A 20,419-nucleotide genomic window follows, 5' to 3' on the forward strand; every position below is an offset into this window, starting at 1 on the left:
ACTAAGATATTGGAGTTGGAAGTCATGATTAAATATCAGAGGACACTTAACAGTCATCACTTCACTCAGTGGGGAAGGATATGAAATGACATTAGCAGCATTATATTAAGAGCTGCACAGCAGGAATGCCAATCTATCTGCACCCAGTCAAACAGGGAAAATCAGGAAAAGTCTAATGCTACTGGATGAGCTCAGTTGATATTAATACTGAACAAGTCACTCCCAGAGTGAAAGATAAATCATGTGTTTTATTTCTGCAGTTTGGTTGTGGTAATGGAACATAATCCAGAAGGGGCTGAAATGTATTTCAAACAAAAAAAAACACACACACTTATCATATGACAAAAAAAATCTATAAAATATTAAACAAAGTGAAAGCTCTTATCCAGGGAAAACTTGCAAAGAATTAGAGAGAAAAACTATCCTCCTGATAACAGTTGTGTATTGTGAGGCCACATTACCACAACAGCTGAACAGCTTTTGCTGTGTGATGTCCAGAGTCTATCTTGTATCTCTAGAAACATAATTTATTTCTTTAATTCACTAATAAAATAGCTCTTAACTTGTTAGACACGTGTATTGTCTTAAGTGATTAAAAGTTTACGGAAAGATTTGTAGCTCGGGTGCTCGTTGTTGTGGTTCTGTTCGCCGAGCTGGGAATTTGTGTTGCAGACGTTTCGTCCCCTGTCTAGGTGACAGCCTCAGTGCTTGGGAGCCTCCTGTGAAGCGCTTCTGTGATCTTTCAGAATAAGCACATTCAGAATAAGATTCAAATCAATAAGCACATTGACCTGGACCCAATATACCGACCACTGCAAGGGACAGCTGGAACTGACAACCGGAAGCGGCAGATTCAAACCACTACAAATGCTGGAGGAAAGATCACAGAAGCGCTTCACAGGAGGCTTCCAAGCACTGAGGATGTCACCTAGACAGGGGATGAAACGTCTGCAACACAAATTCCCAGCTCGGCGAACAGAACCACAATAAGTGATTAAAGTTTAATACAATCAGATATTATTCATTAGCAGTCTTGCCTAATGGTATACCTTGGTCAAAATGGAGGCTCGTATTAAGGAGCTAATTCAAGGCTTTTTATTAGCAAAATGAACAAATTAAGTGATCTAATCTCCCTTTTAAAATGGAGAGAGTAAAGAGATGGTATTTATTTATTTACTCTACTGAAACCTTTTATGATTTGGAACAGCTCTATTAAATCTCGCCTGATTAACCTCTCTGCTGCAAGGAAAACAAATCCAGATGCTCTAGCCTCCTATGTAACTATAATTCCTTGTATCTCTGGAAAACTGGATAAATTTTGTCTACGCCCTTCCTTCAAATACAATGCTCAAAACTGAGCACAACACAACATCCCCAAGCCCGATCAGATTTTTCAAGAAATCCTTTGGGAACTGGTGTGGATTTGGAACAGGCCACAGCTGCAAGTAAACACCCCCGATACTGACACTGGCTCTCACCAGGGGGTAGATGGACGCACAGATGATTAAACTGAGATTGACGTACAGAAATGGTGTTGAAGGATCTTTGCTGGATCTCACCCACCCCAGCACAAATTAATCTTAGCTCTATTTGCAGAAAAAGCACAGGGGGGTGCATTCACTGAATCGTAGAGAATGAGAATGGAGGTTGTTTGACTGGCAGCCAAGAATCCTTCAGTCTGGGCTTCCCGACTGGTTGTAGCAAGGTGGTACACTGTGAAGCCCTACCTGTTATTGTGGGGCCAGAAATGGGGAAATGCTGGAGGCTGTGGTAACTTAGTAAATATTAATCTGACTGGGCAGAGTCAACATGGATTTTTGATAGGGAAAGAGTGTTTGATGAAATTGTCAAGACCATTTGAAGATGTTATTTGTAACACAAGTAAAGGAAAGTGGTGCATTCGGATTTTCAGAAGGCTACTGTTAAGATTCCACTTAACAGTGGAACAGTAGTAAATAGAATGAGATTGCATGGGGTTGCTACAGCTTACTGTGGATTGAGAACTGATTAACAGGAGAAAACAGTGAGAATAAACAGTGGCCATTCTCAGGATGGAAGGCAGTTACTAATAGAGTACATGTTTTAAGAATTAATGTCTGGGCCACAGCCATTCACAATCTTGATGTGAGGACTAAATATAACATTTCCAAGATTCAAAACTAGGGTTAAGTTGGAGGAGGATGAAAAGGAAACTTCACAGGGATTTAGACGTGTTAAGCAACTGGGTAACATCACAGCAGACAGAATATAGTGCACATACAAAACTGTCCATTTTGATAGAAAAAGCAAGGCTGAATATTTCTGATATGGACAGGGGCTAGGAAGTGCACGTTGTGTAAGGGAACTAGAATGTGAGACAAAATGTGTTGCTGGAAAAGTGCAGCAGGTCAGGCAGCATCCAAGGAACAGGAGATTCGAAGTTTCGGGCATGAGCCCTTCTTCAGGATTCCTGAAGAAGGGCTCATGCCCGAAACATTGAATCTCCTGTTCCTTGGATACTGCCTGACCTGCTGCACTTTTCCAGCAACACATTTTTCAGCTCTGATCTCCAGCTTCTGCAGTCCTCACTTTCTCCTAGAATGTGAGACACTAAACTTCAGCAGGCAGTTGCAGTCAGCAATTGGACAAGTGGGATATTGGAGACAAGAAGAGAAATTGCTGGGAAAAGTGCAGCATGCTGCCAAACCTGCTGAGCTGTTCCCAGCAACTTCTGTTTTTGTCTCTGATTTACAGCATCAGCAGCTTGTTCAGTTTTTAAACAGTATTTTGGCCCCAACCACTAGGGCATGTGAGTATATTTGTACAAGTGGCTTTCTGCAGTTGTATAGAGCTTTTGTGAGAACTAATCTGGATGAATTGGGTAAAATCTTGGGTACCCTTATCCAAGGGAGGACATACTTGCCATAGACTGAATGTAACGAAGTTTCACCAGACTCATTTGTGGAACAGAATATTAATACGAAAGTGAGAAATTGAAGGAACTAGGTCTGTATTCTCTAGGAGTTTCAAAGGAGAGATGACTGACTTGATGCCTACCACAGTGGCTCAGTGGTTAGCACTGCTGCCTCACGGCGCCAGGGACCCAGGTTCAATTCCAGCCTCATGTGATTGTCTGTGTGGAGTTTGCACATTCTCCCTGTGTCTGTGTGGGTTTCCTCCCACATTTCAAACATGTGCAGGTTAGGTGAATTGGCCATGCTAAATTGCCCATGGTGTTCAGGGATGTGTAGGTTAGGTGCATTAGTCAGGAAAAATGTAGAGCAGTAGAGTAGGGAAATGGTCCGGGTGGGTTACTCTTTGGAGGATCGGAGTGGACTTGTTGGGCCAAATGGCCTGTTTTCACACTGTAAGGATTCTATGATTCATTAAGAATTCTAATAAGGTGAGACAGCGTAGATGAGAACTGGATGTCTCCCCTGACTGGTGAATCTAGAATGATGGAACAGCCTCAGGACGGGGGGGGGGGGGGGGTAGACCATTTAAGGTTGAGAGGAGGAGGAATCTCTTCACCCAGAGGGTGGTGAATCTTTGGAATTTTCTACTTCAGAAGGCTGTGAAAGCTCAATTATTGAGCAGGTTAAAGTTGGAATTCTAGTGACTGATCAGAGAAAGGATGTGGAAATAGAATGGGAAAGTTAATAGATTTTTCAGTCTAAAATTGGTTATTTAATAAAGTAACTGGTGTGGAAAAGATCAGTGACAGAAACCAGAATGGCAGGTTCAATAAAACATATGGGATAGTCAGTTTTTAATAGTCAAGAGAATGAAACACCCAATTTAGAGCAATACTGGGAGCACAATACATGAAGTCTTGGGCAACACAAATAAGTTGATAATAAAACACATTTTTTGGACAACTCCCTCCCCCACACTGGTGTTCTGAATGCCACATTGCAAGTTAATTGCTCAATTGTATACAATGCACTTAGTTTGGAAGGGGTGGGAGGGACAATGGGAAAAGGGCAAAAGTTGAATTTGCCTTCTCCCCACATTAGAATTTCATGTTTAGTTTCAACAGGACACTCCCTTGGGTCCCCTCCCAGCCCCAGGGCAAGCAGTTTACAGAAAACAGATCATTTATAAAGAGGAATTCAAATACGTGAGCCAGAATATAGACTAGTCAAGATCAAATGCATTCTCCAAACTGGTAAATATTGAAAACACAGATCAAGTCAGATCCTGTGATAGAAAAGGCAGATTTGGGGGAGGAATTATATCAGCAATAGTTTCCCTTGACTGTAAAGGTCATGGATTCAAGAACACAGAATCTCAAAACAGTTGTGGCATAGAAAACAGTCATTCTGCCCATCGTGTGTGCACCAGACTCCTGAGATTTGAGCGTTTATGCTTTTAGCACAAATGTAGCATAACTAACTCTCCATCAGAGGTATGGTGTCCTCATATCAAATCAAGCCAGGCTCACACCAAAGTTTGGGGAAAAGACAGTGGCACACTGGTAATGTCTGGACTAGCAATCTGGAGAGTCAGGCCATTACTCTGGGAGTATGGGGCCAAATCCCACCATGGCAACTGGTGGAATTTAGATTCAACTCACAAATCAGGAACATAAAACTAGTCTTGGTGACAACGACCATCTGACTCATTTAATGTCCTTTTAGGGGAAGGAAATCTGCCATCCTCACTTGGTCTGGCCTACACATGATTCCACATGCACAGCAACGTGATTTACACTTAACAACACTCTGATGTGGCCAACTCAGCCACTTTGTTCAGGAGCAATTAGGGATAGGCAATAAATTCTCCTTGCCAGCAGCATGTAAATCCCATGGAAGAATTAAAAAAAAACTAAATTGATGCTAACATACCCGCAGTGAGGGTGCTGCATGCTCAACAGTGCTGTCTTTGGCACGAGTCATAAACCGCAAGGCCTGAGTACCTTCTGCACTAGAGGAATGAGGAGTCTTCCCCTCTGTTCTGGGATAATATTTATTCTTCAACAAGCATCTTCTTCAGGGTAACTAGGGAAGGCCAATGCCCACATCCTGTTGTAGAACCCCTGCAGCGTGGAAGCAGGTGATTCGGCCCATCCAAACAGCATCCCACCCAGGCTCAGAGGGGTAGTGAACCTGTAGTATTCCCTACCAGAGCTATCTGTGGAATGCCAACTGATGAAAATATTCAGGGAAGATCTAAATATTTCCATTTTAAAGGCATCAAGGAGAGAAAGCAGGACGACAGTGTTGAGATAGAGGCATGATCATACTGAAAGGCAGAGCAGACTTGAAGGGTCGAATGGCCTACTCCTGCTCCTAGTTTCTACATTTACATAGCTTCCTTAACGTAATAAATGGTTTCCAGACATGTCACGGAAAGATTACGAAACAAAAGTATTTAGTGAACCATACAAGCTGATAGTGGGCAAAATGATTAAAGCTTTGAAGCAAGGTTCTGCAGAAGGAGGGATTTCTGCAGGTGCTGAGGGTACAGGTAGCTGCAGGTACCATTGTTCATGTGGGACCGACTGAAATCAGGGGCTGCTCAAAAGGCTAGAAATGGAGGAGCAGAGATGTCAGGAAGAGGGAGGCTGTAACAGAAACATCGAACAGAACATAGAACATTACAGTGCAGTACAGACCCTTCTCCCCACGATATTGTACTAACCTGTGAAACCAAATCTGAAGCCCTACACTATTCCATTATCATCCATATGTTTATCCAATTACCATTTAAATGCCCAAACGATGGTGAGTCTACTACTGATGCAGGTGTGATGCTACAGAGAGATTTGAAGACAATTAATATTTTAAAACTTAAACGCTGCTGTAAGGGTAGCCAGTGCAGCTTTGAGAGCACAGGGGATGAGGAGTGAATTGGCTTAGTGCACTTTAGGATATTGGGGGCAGAGTTTTGGAATGGTATCAATGTCAAAGTGTGGAAGAAGAAAGGTCAGCCTGGACAGACAGTGTCCCATTATACTGCTGTCCTACAGCTTTGAGATGACTGGTTAGATGTTAGAGAGGTGACAGCTGACATAACAAGTCACCAGCTTCTGTCTTGCACTGGCCACAGTCCTGACAGGTTACAGTCCTGCTCAGTGCTGACATCTGGGGATTTGATTAGGGTGCTTATGTTAAAGGCTAGAAGAGATATCTGGTCTGAGATGGTCATTAATTAGCATTTCCATGCTATGCCTGTCAACCGCCATTTGCCAATCCAAGTTGAAAAGGGTGGTGCTGGAAAAGCACAGCAGGTCAGGCAGCATTCGAGGTGCAGGAGAGTTGACGTTTCAGACATATGCCCTTCATCAGTAATCATTCCTGATGAAGGACTTATGCCCAAAATGTCGACTTTCCTGCTCCTCGGATGCTGCCTGACCTGCTGTGCTTCTCCAGCACCACCCTTTTCAACTCTGATCTCCAACATCTGTAGTCCTCACTTTCTCCAATTTGCCAATCTAAGCCAAAGTTCCTGCTGAAGGCTGTCACAATTATTCCATGATCAGAGGACGTGCAGATGGAGTCGAGCTTTCTAGCATTGTCATCCACTCCTGACCTTTCAATGGTCTCACTGATGAAGTGCTGAGGTAAAGAACGTTTTCCAAGTGTATTTATTCTTGGCTTTTAACAACTGTGACCAAGGTGTATGGCGCAGAGTCCATTGTTAATTTTAGGTAGCAAACCTAAATACCAATCATCGGTTCAGGATAACACTAAAAGTTCAGTCAATGAGGGAAAAATGGAGATCTGATGTAACCATGACTTAATTATAAGACACAAGAGTAGAAATTAGGCAATTCGGCCCATCAAGTCTGGTCCACCATTCAATTATGGCTGATAAATGTTTCAATCCCACTCTCCCACCTTCTCCCCATAACCTTTGATCCATCTATCTATCTCAGTCTTAAATATACTCAATGACCTGGCCCCCACAGCCGTCTGTGACAATGAATTCCACAGAATCCCCACTCTCTGGCTGAAGAGGTTTCTCCTGACCTCTGTTCTAAAGGGTCTTCCCTCTACTCGAATGCTGTGCCCTCAGGTTTTAGTCTCTCCTACCAATGGAATCATTTTCCCAAAGTCAACGCTATCCAGGCCTTTCTGTATTCTGCAAGTTTCCGTTAGATCCCCCTTCATCCTTCTAAACTTCATTGAGTATAGACCCAGAGTCCTCAATGTTAAGCCTTTCATTCCTGGGACCATTCTCATGAACCACCTCTGGACCCACTCCAGGACCAGTACGTTCATGCTCAGATATGGGACCCAAAATCGCGAATGTAATATTGCAGGAATATTGCTGTAATATCAGCAATATTCCAGCTTCTCACTCTCAAACTGAGAGGTGGAAAAGGATTAACGACAGCCTTGTGTCCCTAGAAACATAGGACCTGGGGTCTATTTGGCCTTTCAAACCTGCTCCACCAGGGGGAGGTGATGGCTGAGTGGGATTATCGCTGTACTGTTAATCCCGAGACCCAGGTAAGTTTCTGGGAACCCGGGTTTGAACCCTGCCACAGCAGATGGTGGAATTTGAATTCAATAAAATATCTGGAATTAAGAATCTAATAGTGACCATGAATCCATGGTCGATTATTGGAAAAAACCCAGCTGGTTCACTAATGTTCTTGAGGGAAGGAAACTGCCATCCTTACCTGGTCTGGTCTACATGGGACTCCAGACCTACAGCAAGGTGGTTGACTCTTAACTGCCCTCTGGGTAATAAATGATGCCTGGCCAGCAACACCTTCATCCCGTGATTGGGAAAAAAAAACCATTCAATGTGACCATGACTAATCTGATTAGCCATCTGAGATGCTGTCTCAGTGATGGGACAATGTTTTCTTCCCTCACAGAATGATGACAGTCTTTGGAACTCTCAGCATTGGAAGCAGAATCATTGGATGTTTTTGAGACAGATGTGGAGAGATTATTGATAAGCAAGGGGTTGGGGCAAAAGTTATTGGGACTGTGGTGTAATCAGACCAGCTGTGAATTTACAGAATGGCACAGCCAGCTCCAGGGACCAAGTGGCCAATGTCCAGCTCCTAATTTATACGTTCGTATAAGTCTGGAGTTAACAAAAGACAAAGGGATAGTAGTAGCAGTTAAGTGACAGTGCGCTGGAACATCTCAACTTGTGACTTCCACCCCCGTCCCCCCCATAGGCCTGTAAATTCTCTCGCCAGGCATTACTGAGTGATGGCACAAAAGACAAAATAATTGAGACTTGTCAATGGATAGTAAGTAGTGCTTAATCAGCAGCTTAGGACTGAACTCAATCACTCTGGCTCCACACATATAAAACATGCTTTTTTTTTTATGCTCCATAAATGTTACCCATCTCCCTTTCTGGTCCCCAAATACACATGCACACAACTTACTTTGTGAGTCCAGGAATGTTATCTCTGGATGTACCATACACCCTACAAGATTTGTAGATTTTCTTCAGTACCTTGTTCCCACCACTGTGATCCCTACACAAAACAAAAAGAGGAAACAAGGTAGATCAAATATAGCCCAGATATTGGTAATGTTTGTATTAAATGAATAAAGGGTAACAATGGGTATACAGGATTGGACCACGGCTGTCAGAATCTCCCTGGTGGACTCTATGACCTAACATCTGTGTCTTCGAGGGAGTCAAACAAGCAAACAGAAGTAAATAATCTGAAACGAGTTTGACAGCTCCCCCATTCACTATGTCACACCTCAGCAGTGTCACATGCTGCAGATGGAGCCCCATTTTTCCTGCAGTCAGGTTAGAGACCATGGGCCATACCTCGGTGATCCCAAACTAATCCCGGAAAAGTGTCATAATCCCAGGATCAATGTTTGGGAGGGGAGGGTTGTGGTTGGGAGGAGGAAGCATCACGTCAGGGATAGGTAAAAGAGAGCGATGTCGGAGGGGAAGAGAAGAAACAGCACTAGTCATTAGTGTGATTGGGTAGGGGAAGAGCACAGGGCAAGGAGAGAGGCAAGAGAGGATCAGGGCATAAGAATAGTGAGAAAGCCTTGAGGGAAATAAGGGAATGGGAGGCAGCTACACACTGGTGCTTTTTCCCAACTACCACTTCACTGTCATTACTGGGGCTTAAGAGAAACTTCTCATCAGACTGGGGGCAGGAATAAAAATCCGCATGTGCATGTCACAAGGGCCATGAAACTCTTTCCAGGATTGTCCCACTGTCAAAGCTAATGACCTCTGGGGTCTCCGACATTACAGCCTTCAAAAATACCACTATCAGATCCCAGAGTTTATTAGTAACAGTGCGTCATTAGCCCCAGCAGAAAAAGACAGTTCACTGCTGTGCAACTCCAAGCCTCCTCTGTTTAGCCCCCATCTGGATCAGATGATTTGATTCCAACTGGACCAATTATTACAGCTGTGAGGCCTCTACAGTCCAACAACCCACCAATACACTTGCAGATTAAGGGATAATGTATAGTGATTACCAGGAAGCAGCTGAACAGAAGTCATTGCTCCTGAACAAGTTAGAGAAACAGAAACCACGGGAAATAAGGCTGACAACAAAAATGAAAGCAGCCTGTCTACTCACCAGTGCTTGTGTGTTGTGAGAATTGCTTCCAAAGTCGCACCCTCCTGTTCAAGATGTGTCTAAAAAGCCAAAATAAAACAGGTGGAAACAACAGTGTATTGTTTGTTTGTTGTGGGCTCAATGGAATTTCTAGAAACTTGTCCAATCTTCCTACTCAATATCAGCACCAAGTTTAATAAAGTTTCCTTTATAGTATCCCAGGATAAGAACAGCACAGGATTAGAAACAGAAACAGATCAGGCAGCATCATTGGGGAAAAAAAATGAGGTCTGCAGATGCTGGAGATCACAGCTGCAAATGTGTTGCTGTGCTTTGACCAGCAACACATTTGCAGCATCATTGGGGAAGCAGAGTTAACGGTGAGTCTAACATGATTTTCTCTCAAAATTCCAGCATCACAGTGCTTAGTTCTTACCGAAGTACAGGAAGTTCCTAGAGACAAGCAAAGCTCCATCTACACTGTTCCCACAAGCACTCCCAGCTCATCTGTACAACACACTGCAGCAGCCACACTCTGAGTATTGCATACGGTTCTGGTCGGTGTTTTACAGGAAGGATGTGGAAGCATTGGAATGGGCGCAGAGGAGATTCACCAGGATGTTGCCTGATATGGAGGGAAGGTCTTATGAGGAAAGGCTGAGGGTTTTGAGGCTGTTTTCATTAGAGAGAAGGTTAATAGGTGACTTAATAGAAGACAATCAGAGGGTTAGATAGGGTGACTGTGAGAGCCTTTTTCCTCGGATGGTGATGGCTAGCACGAGGGGTCCTAGTTTAAATTGAGGGGGTGATAGATATAGGACAGATGTCAGAGGTAGTTTCTTTACTCTGAGAGTAGTAAGGGCATGGGCCTGTGACAGTAGTAGACTCGCCAACTTTAAGGGCATTTAAATGGTCATTGGATAAACATATGGATGAAAATGGAATAGTGTAGGTTAGGGACTTCAGATTGGTTTCACAGGTCAGTGCGCTGCACTGCGCTGTAATGGTCAATGCTGAAAAATGTGTTGCTGGAAAAGCGCAGCAGGTCAGGCAGCATTGACGTTTTGGACATTCGCCCTTCTTCAGGAAACTTCCTGAAGGGCTTATGTCCGAAACGTCAATTCTCCTGCTCCTTGGATGCTGCTTGACCTGCTGCGCTTTTCCAGCAACACATTTTTCAGCTCTGATCTCCAGCAGCTGCAGCCCTCACTTATTCCCTGTTAAGTTCTATGGTCTAGGTCAGGTACAGCTCAGGCTTAGGTACAGAATAAAGCTCCCTCGTCACTGTCCTCATCAAACACCATCAGGACAGGGACAACACAGGGTTAGATACAGATTAAGCTCCTTCTACACTGTGGACCATCTACTTCAATCTCAATTTCAGAAATCAGCAGACAACGGAAGAGCATTCCATTGCTTTGGCCTGGATTCAAATCAAGCCCTGATGATTAAAAGGTGAAGTGGCTAATCTCATGCAACCTGATATCCACACATATTATTCTGTGTATAGTGAGCAGGCAGGCAGCAAATTCCAAAGGGCTCAAGAGAGAAGTCATTCCAGTTCCTCTTAGCACACAGCTCCCAGTATCAAAGCCTGGGTAAATACTGGCACATTTCAACCTTGTGTGAGATTTGCTCATGAGATTCGGGAGGGTTGAAACTAATTTGGCAGGGGGATGGGAATCAGAGCCACATGTCTGAGAGGGGGTCAGCTGCAGACATGACAGTGACAGGATATACTGAGTCTAAAAGGAAGGTTTCTCACACAATGAAACAAAGGGATCAGTTAAAGTATGTTTGCTTTAATGCAAGGAGTGTCCAAAATAAGAGTGACTAATTTAGAACATGGATCAGTATTTGGGGCTACGATGTTGTGGCCATACAGAGATGTGGGTTTCAACGGGGCAGGAATGTTTGCTTGATGTTCCAGGGTTTAGAATGTTTAAAAAGAACAGGGAAGTACAGACTGGGAAGCAATTGTTCCACAGAAAGGGCACAGCAGACATTGTGGAGACTGTTTAAGGAGCAGTTGTTGCGAGTGATGCACAAATTTGTTCGTCTGAGACAGGTAAGAAGGGGTAAGATTAAGGAACCTTGGATGATGAGAACAGAGGAACTTCTTGTCAAAAGGAAGAAGGCTGCTTATGTAAGGTGGAGAAAGCAAGGATCTGATACAGCTTTAGAGGATTACAGACATGCTAGAAAGGAGCTCAGAAATGGACTGAGGAGAGCCAGGAGGGGGCATGAGAAAGGCTTGGCAGGAAGGATAAGGGAGAACCCAAAGGCATTTTACTCATACCTGAGGAATTGGAGAATGATCAGGGAGAAGGTAGGGCCAATCAGGGATAGCGGAGGGAACTTGTATGTGGAGTCTGAGCAGATAGGGGAAGCTCTAAATGAGTTTTTTGCTTCGGTTTTCACCAAGGAAAGGGAACTTGTTATAAATGAAAACTTAGAGGAGCTGGGATACAGTCTTCCAGATGAAGATTGAAGTTGATGTGCTAGAAATTTTAGAAAACATTAAGATTAATAAGTCCCCAGGGTCAGACCAGATTTATCCCAGGCTGCTCTGGGAAGCGAGAAAGGAGGTTGCTAAGCTGCTGGTGAGGATATTTGCCTCCTCACTCTCCACGGGAGTCATGCCGGAGGATTGGAAGGAGGCGAATGTTGTTCCTCTTTTCAAGAAGGGGAATAGGGAAATCGCTGGCAATTACAGACCAGTCTTACGTCTGTGGTCAGCAAAGTTTTGGATAGAATTCTGAGGGATAGAATTTATGACTATTTCGCAAAGCAGTGTGATTAAAGGCAGTCAGCATGGCTTTGTGAGGGGGCAGGTCATGCCTCACAAATCTTACTGAGTTCTTTGAGGAGGTGTCAAGACAAGTCGACGAAGGTCGAGCAGTGGGTGTGGTGTATATGGATTTCAGCAAGGCATTTGATAAGGTTCCCCATGGCAGACTCATTCATGAAGTCAGGAAATATGGAATACAGGGAGATTTGGCTATCTGGATTCAGAATTGGCTGGCTGACAGAAGGCAGAGAGTTGGTTGTAGATGGAAAGCATTCTGCCTGGAGGTCAGTGTTGAGTGGGGTCCCGCAGAACTCTGTACTTGGGCCTCTGCTCTTTATAGTTTTAATAAATGACTTGGATGAGGAGTTGAGGGATGGATTAGTAAATTTGCAGATGCCACAAAGGTTGGAGATGCCATCGATAGTATCGAGGGCTACTGCAGGCTGCAGCATGACATAGACAGGATGCAGAGCTGGGCTGAGAAATGGCAGATGGAGTTCAACCTGGATAAATGCGAAATGATGCATTTTGGAAGGTTGAACTTGAATGCTGAATATAGGATTAAAGACAGGATTCTTGGCAGTGTGGAGGAACAGAGGAATCTGGGTGTGCAAGTACATAGATCCCTCAAAGTTGCCACCCAAGTGGATAGGGTTGTTAAGAAAGCATATGGTGTTTTGGCTTTCATTAACAGGGGGATCGAGTTTAAGAGCCGCGAGGTTTTGCTGCAGCTCTACAAGTTCCTGGTGAGACCACACTTGGAATATTGTGTCCAGTTCTGGTCGCCCTACTATAGGAAAGATACAGAGGCTTTGGAGAGGGTGCAAAGAAGGTTTACCAGGATGCTGCCTGGACTGGAGGGCTTGCCTTATGAAGAAAGGTTGAAAAAGCTCAGACGTTTCTCTCTGGAGAGAAGGAGGAAGAGAGGAGACCTCATCGAGGTTTACAAAATAATGAGAGGAATAGATAGAATCAATAGCCAGAGACTTTTCCCCAGGGCAGAATTGACTGGTACGAGAAGTCATAGTTTGAAGATATTAGGAGGAAGGTATAAAGGAGACGTCAGAGGTAGGTTCTTTACACAGAGAGTTGTGAATGCATGGAATGCATTGCCAGCTGTGGTGGTGGAAGCAGAGTCATTGGGGACATTTAACCGACTGCTGGACATGCACATGGATAGCAGTGAGTTGAGGGGTGTGTAGGTTGTTACTATATTTGACATTAGGATTAAATCTCGGCACAACATCGTGGGCCAAAGGGCCTGTACTGTGCTGTACTTTTCTATGTTCAATGTTCTTGCACACTTAGCCAGAGAGGACATGGTACAGGATTAAAGAAGCCTATTGGGGCAACAGCTCTTTATAAAAGGAAAGTGGGTAGCTTACCTGGATTATTAGTGGGTCAGAAGGATCAACAGCCACAGCAACATTTGTGTCCAAGTCAATGATCAGGTATCCATAGTTGTCTGTCAGTATCGGGACCGGAAGAATTTTCACACCTAAGGGAACGGGGACAGGTTATCACACAGGAAGAAACAGATACGCCAATAGACACTGCTCAACTCGATGTCCCAGGACCACCTTGCAACAGCGCTCCAGCCCCCTCCCTCCCTCACTCACTCCCTCCCTCCCTCTCCCCACCCAAACTTCACTGCACCCAATCAACTCCAAGTCTATTACTGTCCAGAAACATGGTACAGTACTGGTGGGGACAGGTCTGATAATGTAAAAGTGGGGTACAGTACTGGGATATTGACCTATCATAAAAAAAAAATCAGCATTCTAGTCATCTCTACAGAAGTAGCATTGTGTTAGAATAAGCCACTCCTGTCCCTTACATACTTTAACAACAGTACGCCGAGAAAAGCTGGTTACAAAAGTAGACTGCATTTTCCATCACTAGGGTATTTAAAACAATTGCTGACTTTCCTCCATCACCTGCTCAAGGTGCTGTCTCCAGCGTGAATCTCAGCACAACATGGGCTGAACTCTCTGTAAACTCAAAGCAAACTGTTCCAGCTGAGGCCATTAGAGAACACAGTCCTCAATGCTGTCTTCACACATGCATCTTTCAACAGGAAGCAGCAACAGAACTTCCCCAAAATCTTGACATTCTGAAGAAGTCTCATGTTGGGCTCAAAACATTAACACCACAGAACCTACCGGATCTGCTAGAATTTGCCAATACTTAATTTTTTTTTTCAGAATTTCACAATAGTATAAAACCTGGCAGGCAAAATAACCCACAAATAATGATACAACATGGGTCCTGATCACATTGGAGCAGATGTCTTCAGCACCATTCAGCACCAAAATCAGCCACAGCCCAAACTATTCCAGTAAATACAACACTGACAATTATCTGACTGCACTGAAAATTGCCCATGTCGGCCCTGTCCACAAATAAAGGAGGACAAATTAACATGGCCAATTAACACTCCGGTCTACTTCTGATTATCAACAAAGTAATGGATTGGATCATTGATAATTCACATATAAATACCATTTTCTTTGTATTTTTGATTGTGGACTGAACGCAGGTTCATAGCTCCTTGAAAGTGGAGTCACAGGGAGATAGGATAGTGAAGGAGGCGCTTGGTATGCTTTCCTTTATTGGTCAGAGTATTGAGTACAGGAGTTGGGAGGTCATGTTGCGGCTGTACAGGACATTGGTTAGGCCACTGTTGGAATATTGCGTGCAATTCTGGTCTCCTTCCTGTTGGAACGATGTTGTGAAAAGAGTTCAGAAAAGATTTACAAGGATGTTGCCAGGGTTGGAGGATTTGAACAGCCCCTATAGGGAGGGGCTGAACAAGCTGGGGCTGTTTTTCCTGGAGCGTCGGAAACTGAGGGGTAAACTTATAGAGGTTTACAAAATTATGAGGGGCATGGATAGAGTAAATAGACAAAGTCTTTTCCCTGGAGTTGAGGAGTCCAGAACTAGACAGGATAGGCTAAGGGTGAGAGGGGAAAGATATAAAAGAGATCCATGGGGTAGATCACAGAGGGTGGCACATGTATGGAATGAGCTGCCAGAGGATGTGGTGGAGGCTGGTACAATTGCAACATTTAAGAAGCACTTGGATGGGTATATGAATAGGAAGGGTTTGATTAGATTAGATTAGATTCCCTACAGTGTGGAAACAGACCCTTTGGCCCAACAAGTCCACACCAACCCTCTGAAGAGTAACCCACCCAGACCCATTTCCCTTTAACTAATGCATCTAATACTATGGGCAATTTAGCATGGCCAATGCACCTAACCTACACATCTTTGTGACTGTGGGAGGAAACCGGAGCACCCGGACGAAACCTACACAGATGCGGGGAGAATATGCAAACTCCACACAGACACTCACCCAAGGCTGGAATCAAACCTGGGACGCTGGCGCTGTGAGGCAGCAGTACTAACCACTGAGCCACCATGCTGCCCGTAGGAGGGATATGGGCCGGGTGCTGGCAGGTGGGACTAGATTGGGTTGGGATATCTGATTGGCATGGACGGGTTGGACCGAAGGGTCTGTTTTCATGCTGTACATCTCTATGACGCTATAACTGATTTGATTTATTTATTGTCATGCGTATCTGAGTACAGTGAAAAGCTTTGTTTATGAGCAGTGCAGACAGGTGATGGCAAACAAGGACATATAGATCGTTGGGCGAGAAAAGTTTATACAGAGACATACAGGTTATGATGCACAAAGCGTGAGCCAGGCAAGAACAACATTTCAGGCTAGAGAGTCCTTTCATCAATCTAATGATGGCTGGGAAGAAGCTGTTCCTGAACCTGCTGGTGCACGTGTTCAGGCTTCTGAATCTTCTGTCTGATGGAAGAGGTTGCAGGAGATCATTACTAGCGTGCGACGGGTCATTGATGATGTTGGCAGCCTTTCCATGGCAGCAAGCCGTGTAAAAGGAGTCCATGGATGGAAGGTTGGCTTCAGTGATGGTCTGGGCTGTGCACACAACCCTTTGTAGTTTCTTACAGTCCTGGGAAGAGCAGTAGTCATATCAGGCTGGTATGCATCCGGACAGTACGCCTTTATTGGTGCATCTGTCGAAGCTGGTGAGGGTCCTTATGGACATGCTGAATTTCCTGAGCCGCCTGAAGAAGCAGCGTTGTTGTGCCTTCTTCACTGTCGCAACTACATAAGGCCAGGACAGGTTGACAGTTATCATCACTCTGAGGAACTTGATGTTCTCCACCCTCTCAATCTCAGTTCTGTTGATGTAGATGGGGTTGTGTACCCCTCCTTTCTTTCTGAAGTCAGTGATCAGTTCTTTTATGTTTTACCAAAGTTAAGAGAGAAGTTGTTCTCATCACACCACGTCATCAAGCCTCGATCTCCCTTCTGTATTTTGATTCCTCGTTTGATATCCATCCCAACTGAGGTGGTCCAACTTGGACACACAGCCATGAGTGTACAGGGAGTACAGGTGGGGGCTGAGGACACATCCTTGGTGGGGAGCTCCAGTGTTGAGTGTTATTGTGGAGGAGGTGCTGTTGTCCATCTTCACTGATTGCAGTCTGTGGGTCAGGAAGCTGAGGATCCAGGTGCAGAGAGCGGAGCCAAGACCAAGGTCACAGAGTTTTTGAGATTAGTTTGGACGGGATATTGATGTTGAAGGCAAAGCTGGAGTTGATGAGCAGGAGTCTGATGTAGCTGTCCTTCTGGTCCAGATGTTCCAGGGAGGAGTGCAGGCGTAGGGATATAGCATCGTTAAATCGCTGTGGACCTGTTATATCAATAGGCAAATTGCAGGGGATCGAGGCAGGCTGGGAGACTGTAGCTGATGTCGGCCATGACCAGCCTCTCTAAGCACTTCATGATTATGAAGGTCAGAGCCACTGGGTGGCAGAATTAAAGCACATTGCATGTGCTTTCCTAGGTATGGGGATGATGGTGGTCTTTTTGAAGCAAGTCCAACCCGTCCATGCTGACCAGCTATCCCAACCCAATCGAATTCCATTTGCCAGCACTTAGCCCATATCCTTCCCAACCCTTCCTGTTCATATACCCACCCAGATGCCTTTTAAATGTTGCAATTGTACTTGTCTCTACCACTTCCTCTGGCAGCTCATTTCATAACCGTGCCACCCTCTGCATGAAAACGTTGCCCCTTAGGACTCTTATATCCTTCCCCTCCCACCCTAAACCTATACCCTCTAGTTCTGGACTCCCCTCTACAGGGAAAAGACCTTGTCTATTTATCCTATCCAAGCCCCTCAAGATTTTATAAACCTCTATGAGGTCACCCCTCAGCCTCCAACGTTCCAGGGAAAACAGCCCCAGCCTGTTCAGTCTCTCCCTATAGCTCAAATCCTCCAACCCTGGCACATCCTTATAAATCTTTTCTGAACCCTTTCACAATATCCTGCCGATAAGAAGGAGACCAGAATTGCACGCAATATTCCAAAAGTGACCTAACCAACACCCTGTAGAGTCAAAACGTGATTTCACAACATCCTATACTCAGTGCTCTGACTCCACTTTCAAGGAGTTATGAACCTGCACTTCAAGGTCTCTTTATTCAGCAACACTCTGTTGGACTTTATCATTAAGTATATATCCCCTGCTAAGATTTGCTTTCCTAAAATGCAGCACCTCACATTTACCTAAATTAAACTCCATCTGCTACTCCTCAGCCCACTGGCCCATCTGATCAGGATCCCGTTGTAATCTGATGTCACCCTCTTCGCTGTCCACTACACCTCCAATTTTGGTGTCATCTGCAAACTTACTAACTATACTTCCTATATTCATATCCGAGTCATTTATATAAATGATGAAAGTAGTGGACCCAGCACTGATCCTTGTGGCACTCCACTGGTCACAGGCCTCCAGTCTGAAAATCAACCCTCCACCACCACCCTCTGTCTTCCACCTTCGAACCAGTTCTGTATCCAAATGGATAGTTCTCCCTGCATTCCATGAGATCTAACCTTGCTAACCAATCTCCCATGGGGAAACTTGTCGAACGCCTTACTGAACTCATTAATAGCAAGGTCTTGTGTAGTGTTGCTGACCAAAGAGACCTTGGAGCTGAAAATGTGTTGCTGGTTAAAGCACAGCAGGTTAGGCAGCATCCAAGGAACAGGAAATTCGATGTTTCGGGCCAGAGCCCTTCATCAGGAAGTGTCCTGATGAAGGGCTCTGGCCTGAAATGTCGAATTTCCTGTTCCTTGGATGCTGCCTAACCTGCTGTGCTTTAACCAGCAACACATTTTCAGCTCTGATCTCCAGCATCTGCAGTCCTCACTTTTTACTCAAAGAGACCTTGGAGGGCAAATTCATAGATCCTTGAAAGTGAAGCCTCAGGTAGATTGGATAATGAAGAAAGCATTTAATATGCTTGCCTTTATTAGGTCAGTGCATTTAATATAGGTGTTGGGAGGTCATGTTGCAGCTGTGCAGGACATTGGTTAGGCCATTTTTGGAATAATTTGTGCAATTCTGGTCAGTGTCCTATAGAATGTTGTGAAACTTGAAAGTTTTCAGTAAAGATTTACAAGGACATTGCCAGCGTTGAAGAGTTTGATCTATAGGGAGAGGCTGAATTGACTATTAGCAGCACTGCTGCCTCACAGCGCTAGGTATTCGGGTTCAATTCTGACTTCAGACGACTGTGTAGAGTTTGCACGTTCTCCCCGTGTCTGCGTGGGTTTCCTCTGGGTGCTATGGTTTCATCCCACAATTCAAAGATGTGCACGTTAGGTAAATTGGCCATGCTAAATTGTCCATAGTGTTCAGAGATGTGTAGGTTAGGTGCAGAAGTCAGGGGCAAATATCGGATAACAGGGTCTGGGTGGGTTACTCTTCAGAGGGTCGGTATGGACTTGTTGGGCTGAAGGGCCTTTTTCACACTATAGGGATTCTATGGCTGGGGATGTTTTCCTTGGAGCATTGGAGGCTAAGGGGTGACCTTACAGAGTTTTATAAAATCATGAGTGGCATAGATAGGATGAATAGACAAAGTTTTTTCCGTGGGTTGGGGGAGTCCAGAGCTAGAGGGCAAAGGTTTAGGTGATAGGGGCAAGATACAGAAAGGAGCCAAGGGGTAACTTTTTCATGCAAATGGCATTGCATGTATGGAATGAACTGTCAGGAAGTGATGGAGGCTGGTACAATTACAACATTTGCCAGGTGAATATATGAATAGGAAGGGTTTAGCGGGATGTGGGCCAAGTGTTGGCAAATGGGACTAGATTAATTTAGGATGTCTGGTCGGCATGGATGAGTTGGACCGAAGGGTCTGTGCTGTATGTCTGTATGACTCTAACTGCATTCCCAGTCTTTCCCTCCACCCATAACACCAATGTTTTTTTCCCATATCTGTCTGTGCATTGGGAGGTTTTAACTAGAATTATATTCCAATAGCTCATACTTCTTTTTCTGTCATCAAATCTATTAATTTGCAATGAATAGTAATTCTTGTTAAGTACATAAACCTGCTACTGAGACGTCAACCTGGATCTAAAAGACAGCGAAATTGAGGAACTCTGCATTATTTGTAAAATCTTTCACTTTTGTGAGGATTCTAGGTATAGTAGGGCTTGCTTTCTAATGCACTACTCCACTTGGCAACAATCCACTCATTGAAGCTCAGTTTGAGTTAGATAGAGCCACTTATTTCCCAATCTCACTACAACCTAGACAAAAGGGACTGAAGTCCACGGATTAAGAGAATGTGATCACTCTCCTTCTGCTTGGATGACTGCAATTCCAAAATAATTCAAGAAGCTCAACATCATCCAGGGTAACACAGCTTGCTTGATTGGCATCCCACCCATGAACATTTTAGCAGCTCACCAGGGCACCTTTGACAACATGTTCCGAATCTGTGACATCTACCAACTAAAATGACAAGGGCAGCAGATACATGGGACAACCATCCTCTCCGAGGAGCGTACTATCCAAATTTGAAACTATGTTGTTTTCTACAACATTGCTGGGTCAAGAATGATCAAATTCCCTTCTTACAGCATTGATGGTATATCTACACCAAACAACGGCACTGATTAAAGGAGGCGTTCACCACCACATTTGAGGGCAATTAAGGACAGACAATAAAGGTCATCCCAACCAGCAATTCCCACATGCCGTGAAATTAAAAATGCCATGCTTCTGGTGAGTA

General features: G+C 44.4%; 1 protein-coding gene across 1 annotated transcript in view; it reads right to left on the bottom strand.

The window, feature by feature from the left end:
- Nucleotides 1-20,419, bottom strand: part of pnkd (PNKD metallo-beta-lactamase domain containing) — a 59,191-nt gene that overhangs the window by 26,121 nt on the left and 12,651 nt on the right. The window contains exons 3-5 of the mRNA XM_060827791.1: nt 13,670-13,782; nt 9,515-9,573; nt 8,339-8,431 (exon numbers count right to left, since the gene is read on the bottom strand). Of these exons, the coding sequence (XP_060683774.1) occupies nt 8,339-8,431; nt 9,515-9,573; nt 13,670-13,782 (265 nt within the window). The remainder of the gene's footprint in view (nt 1-8,338; nt 8,432-9,514; nt 9,574-13,669; nt 13,783-20,419) is intronic.

The sequence above is a fragment of the Hemiscyllium ocellatum genome, chromosome 7, assembly GCF_020745735.1.
Source record: "Hemiscyllium ocellatum isolate sHemOce1 chromosome 7, sHemOce1.pat.X.cur, whole genome shotgun sequence".
In the NCBI taxonomy this organism is placed as follows: Eukaryota; Metazoa; Chordata; class Chondrichthyes; order Orectolobiformes; family Hemiscylliidae; genus Hemiscyllium; species Hemiscyllium ocellatum.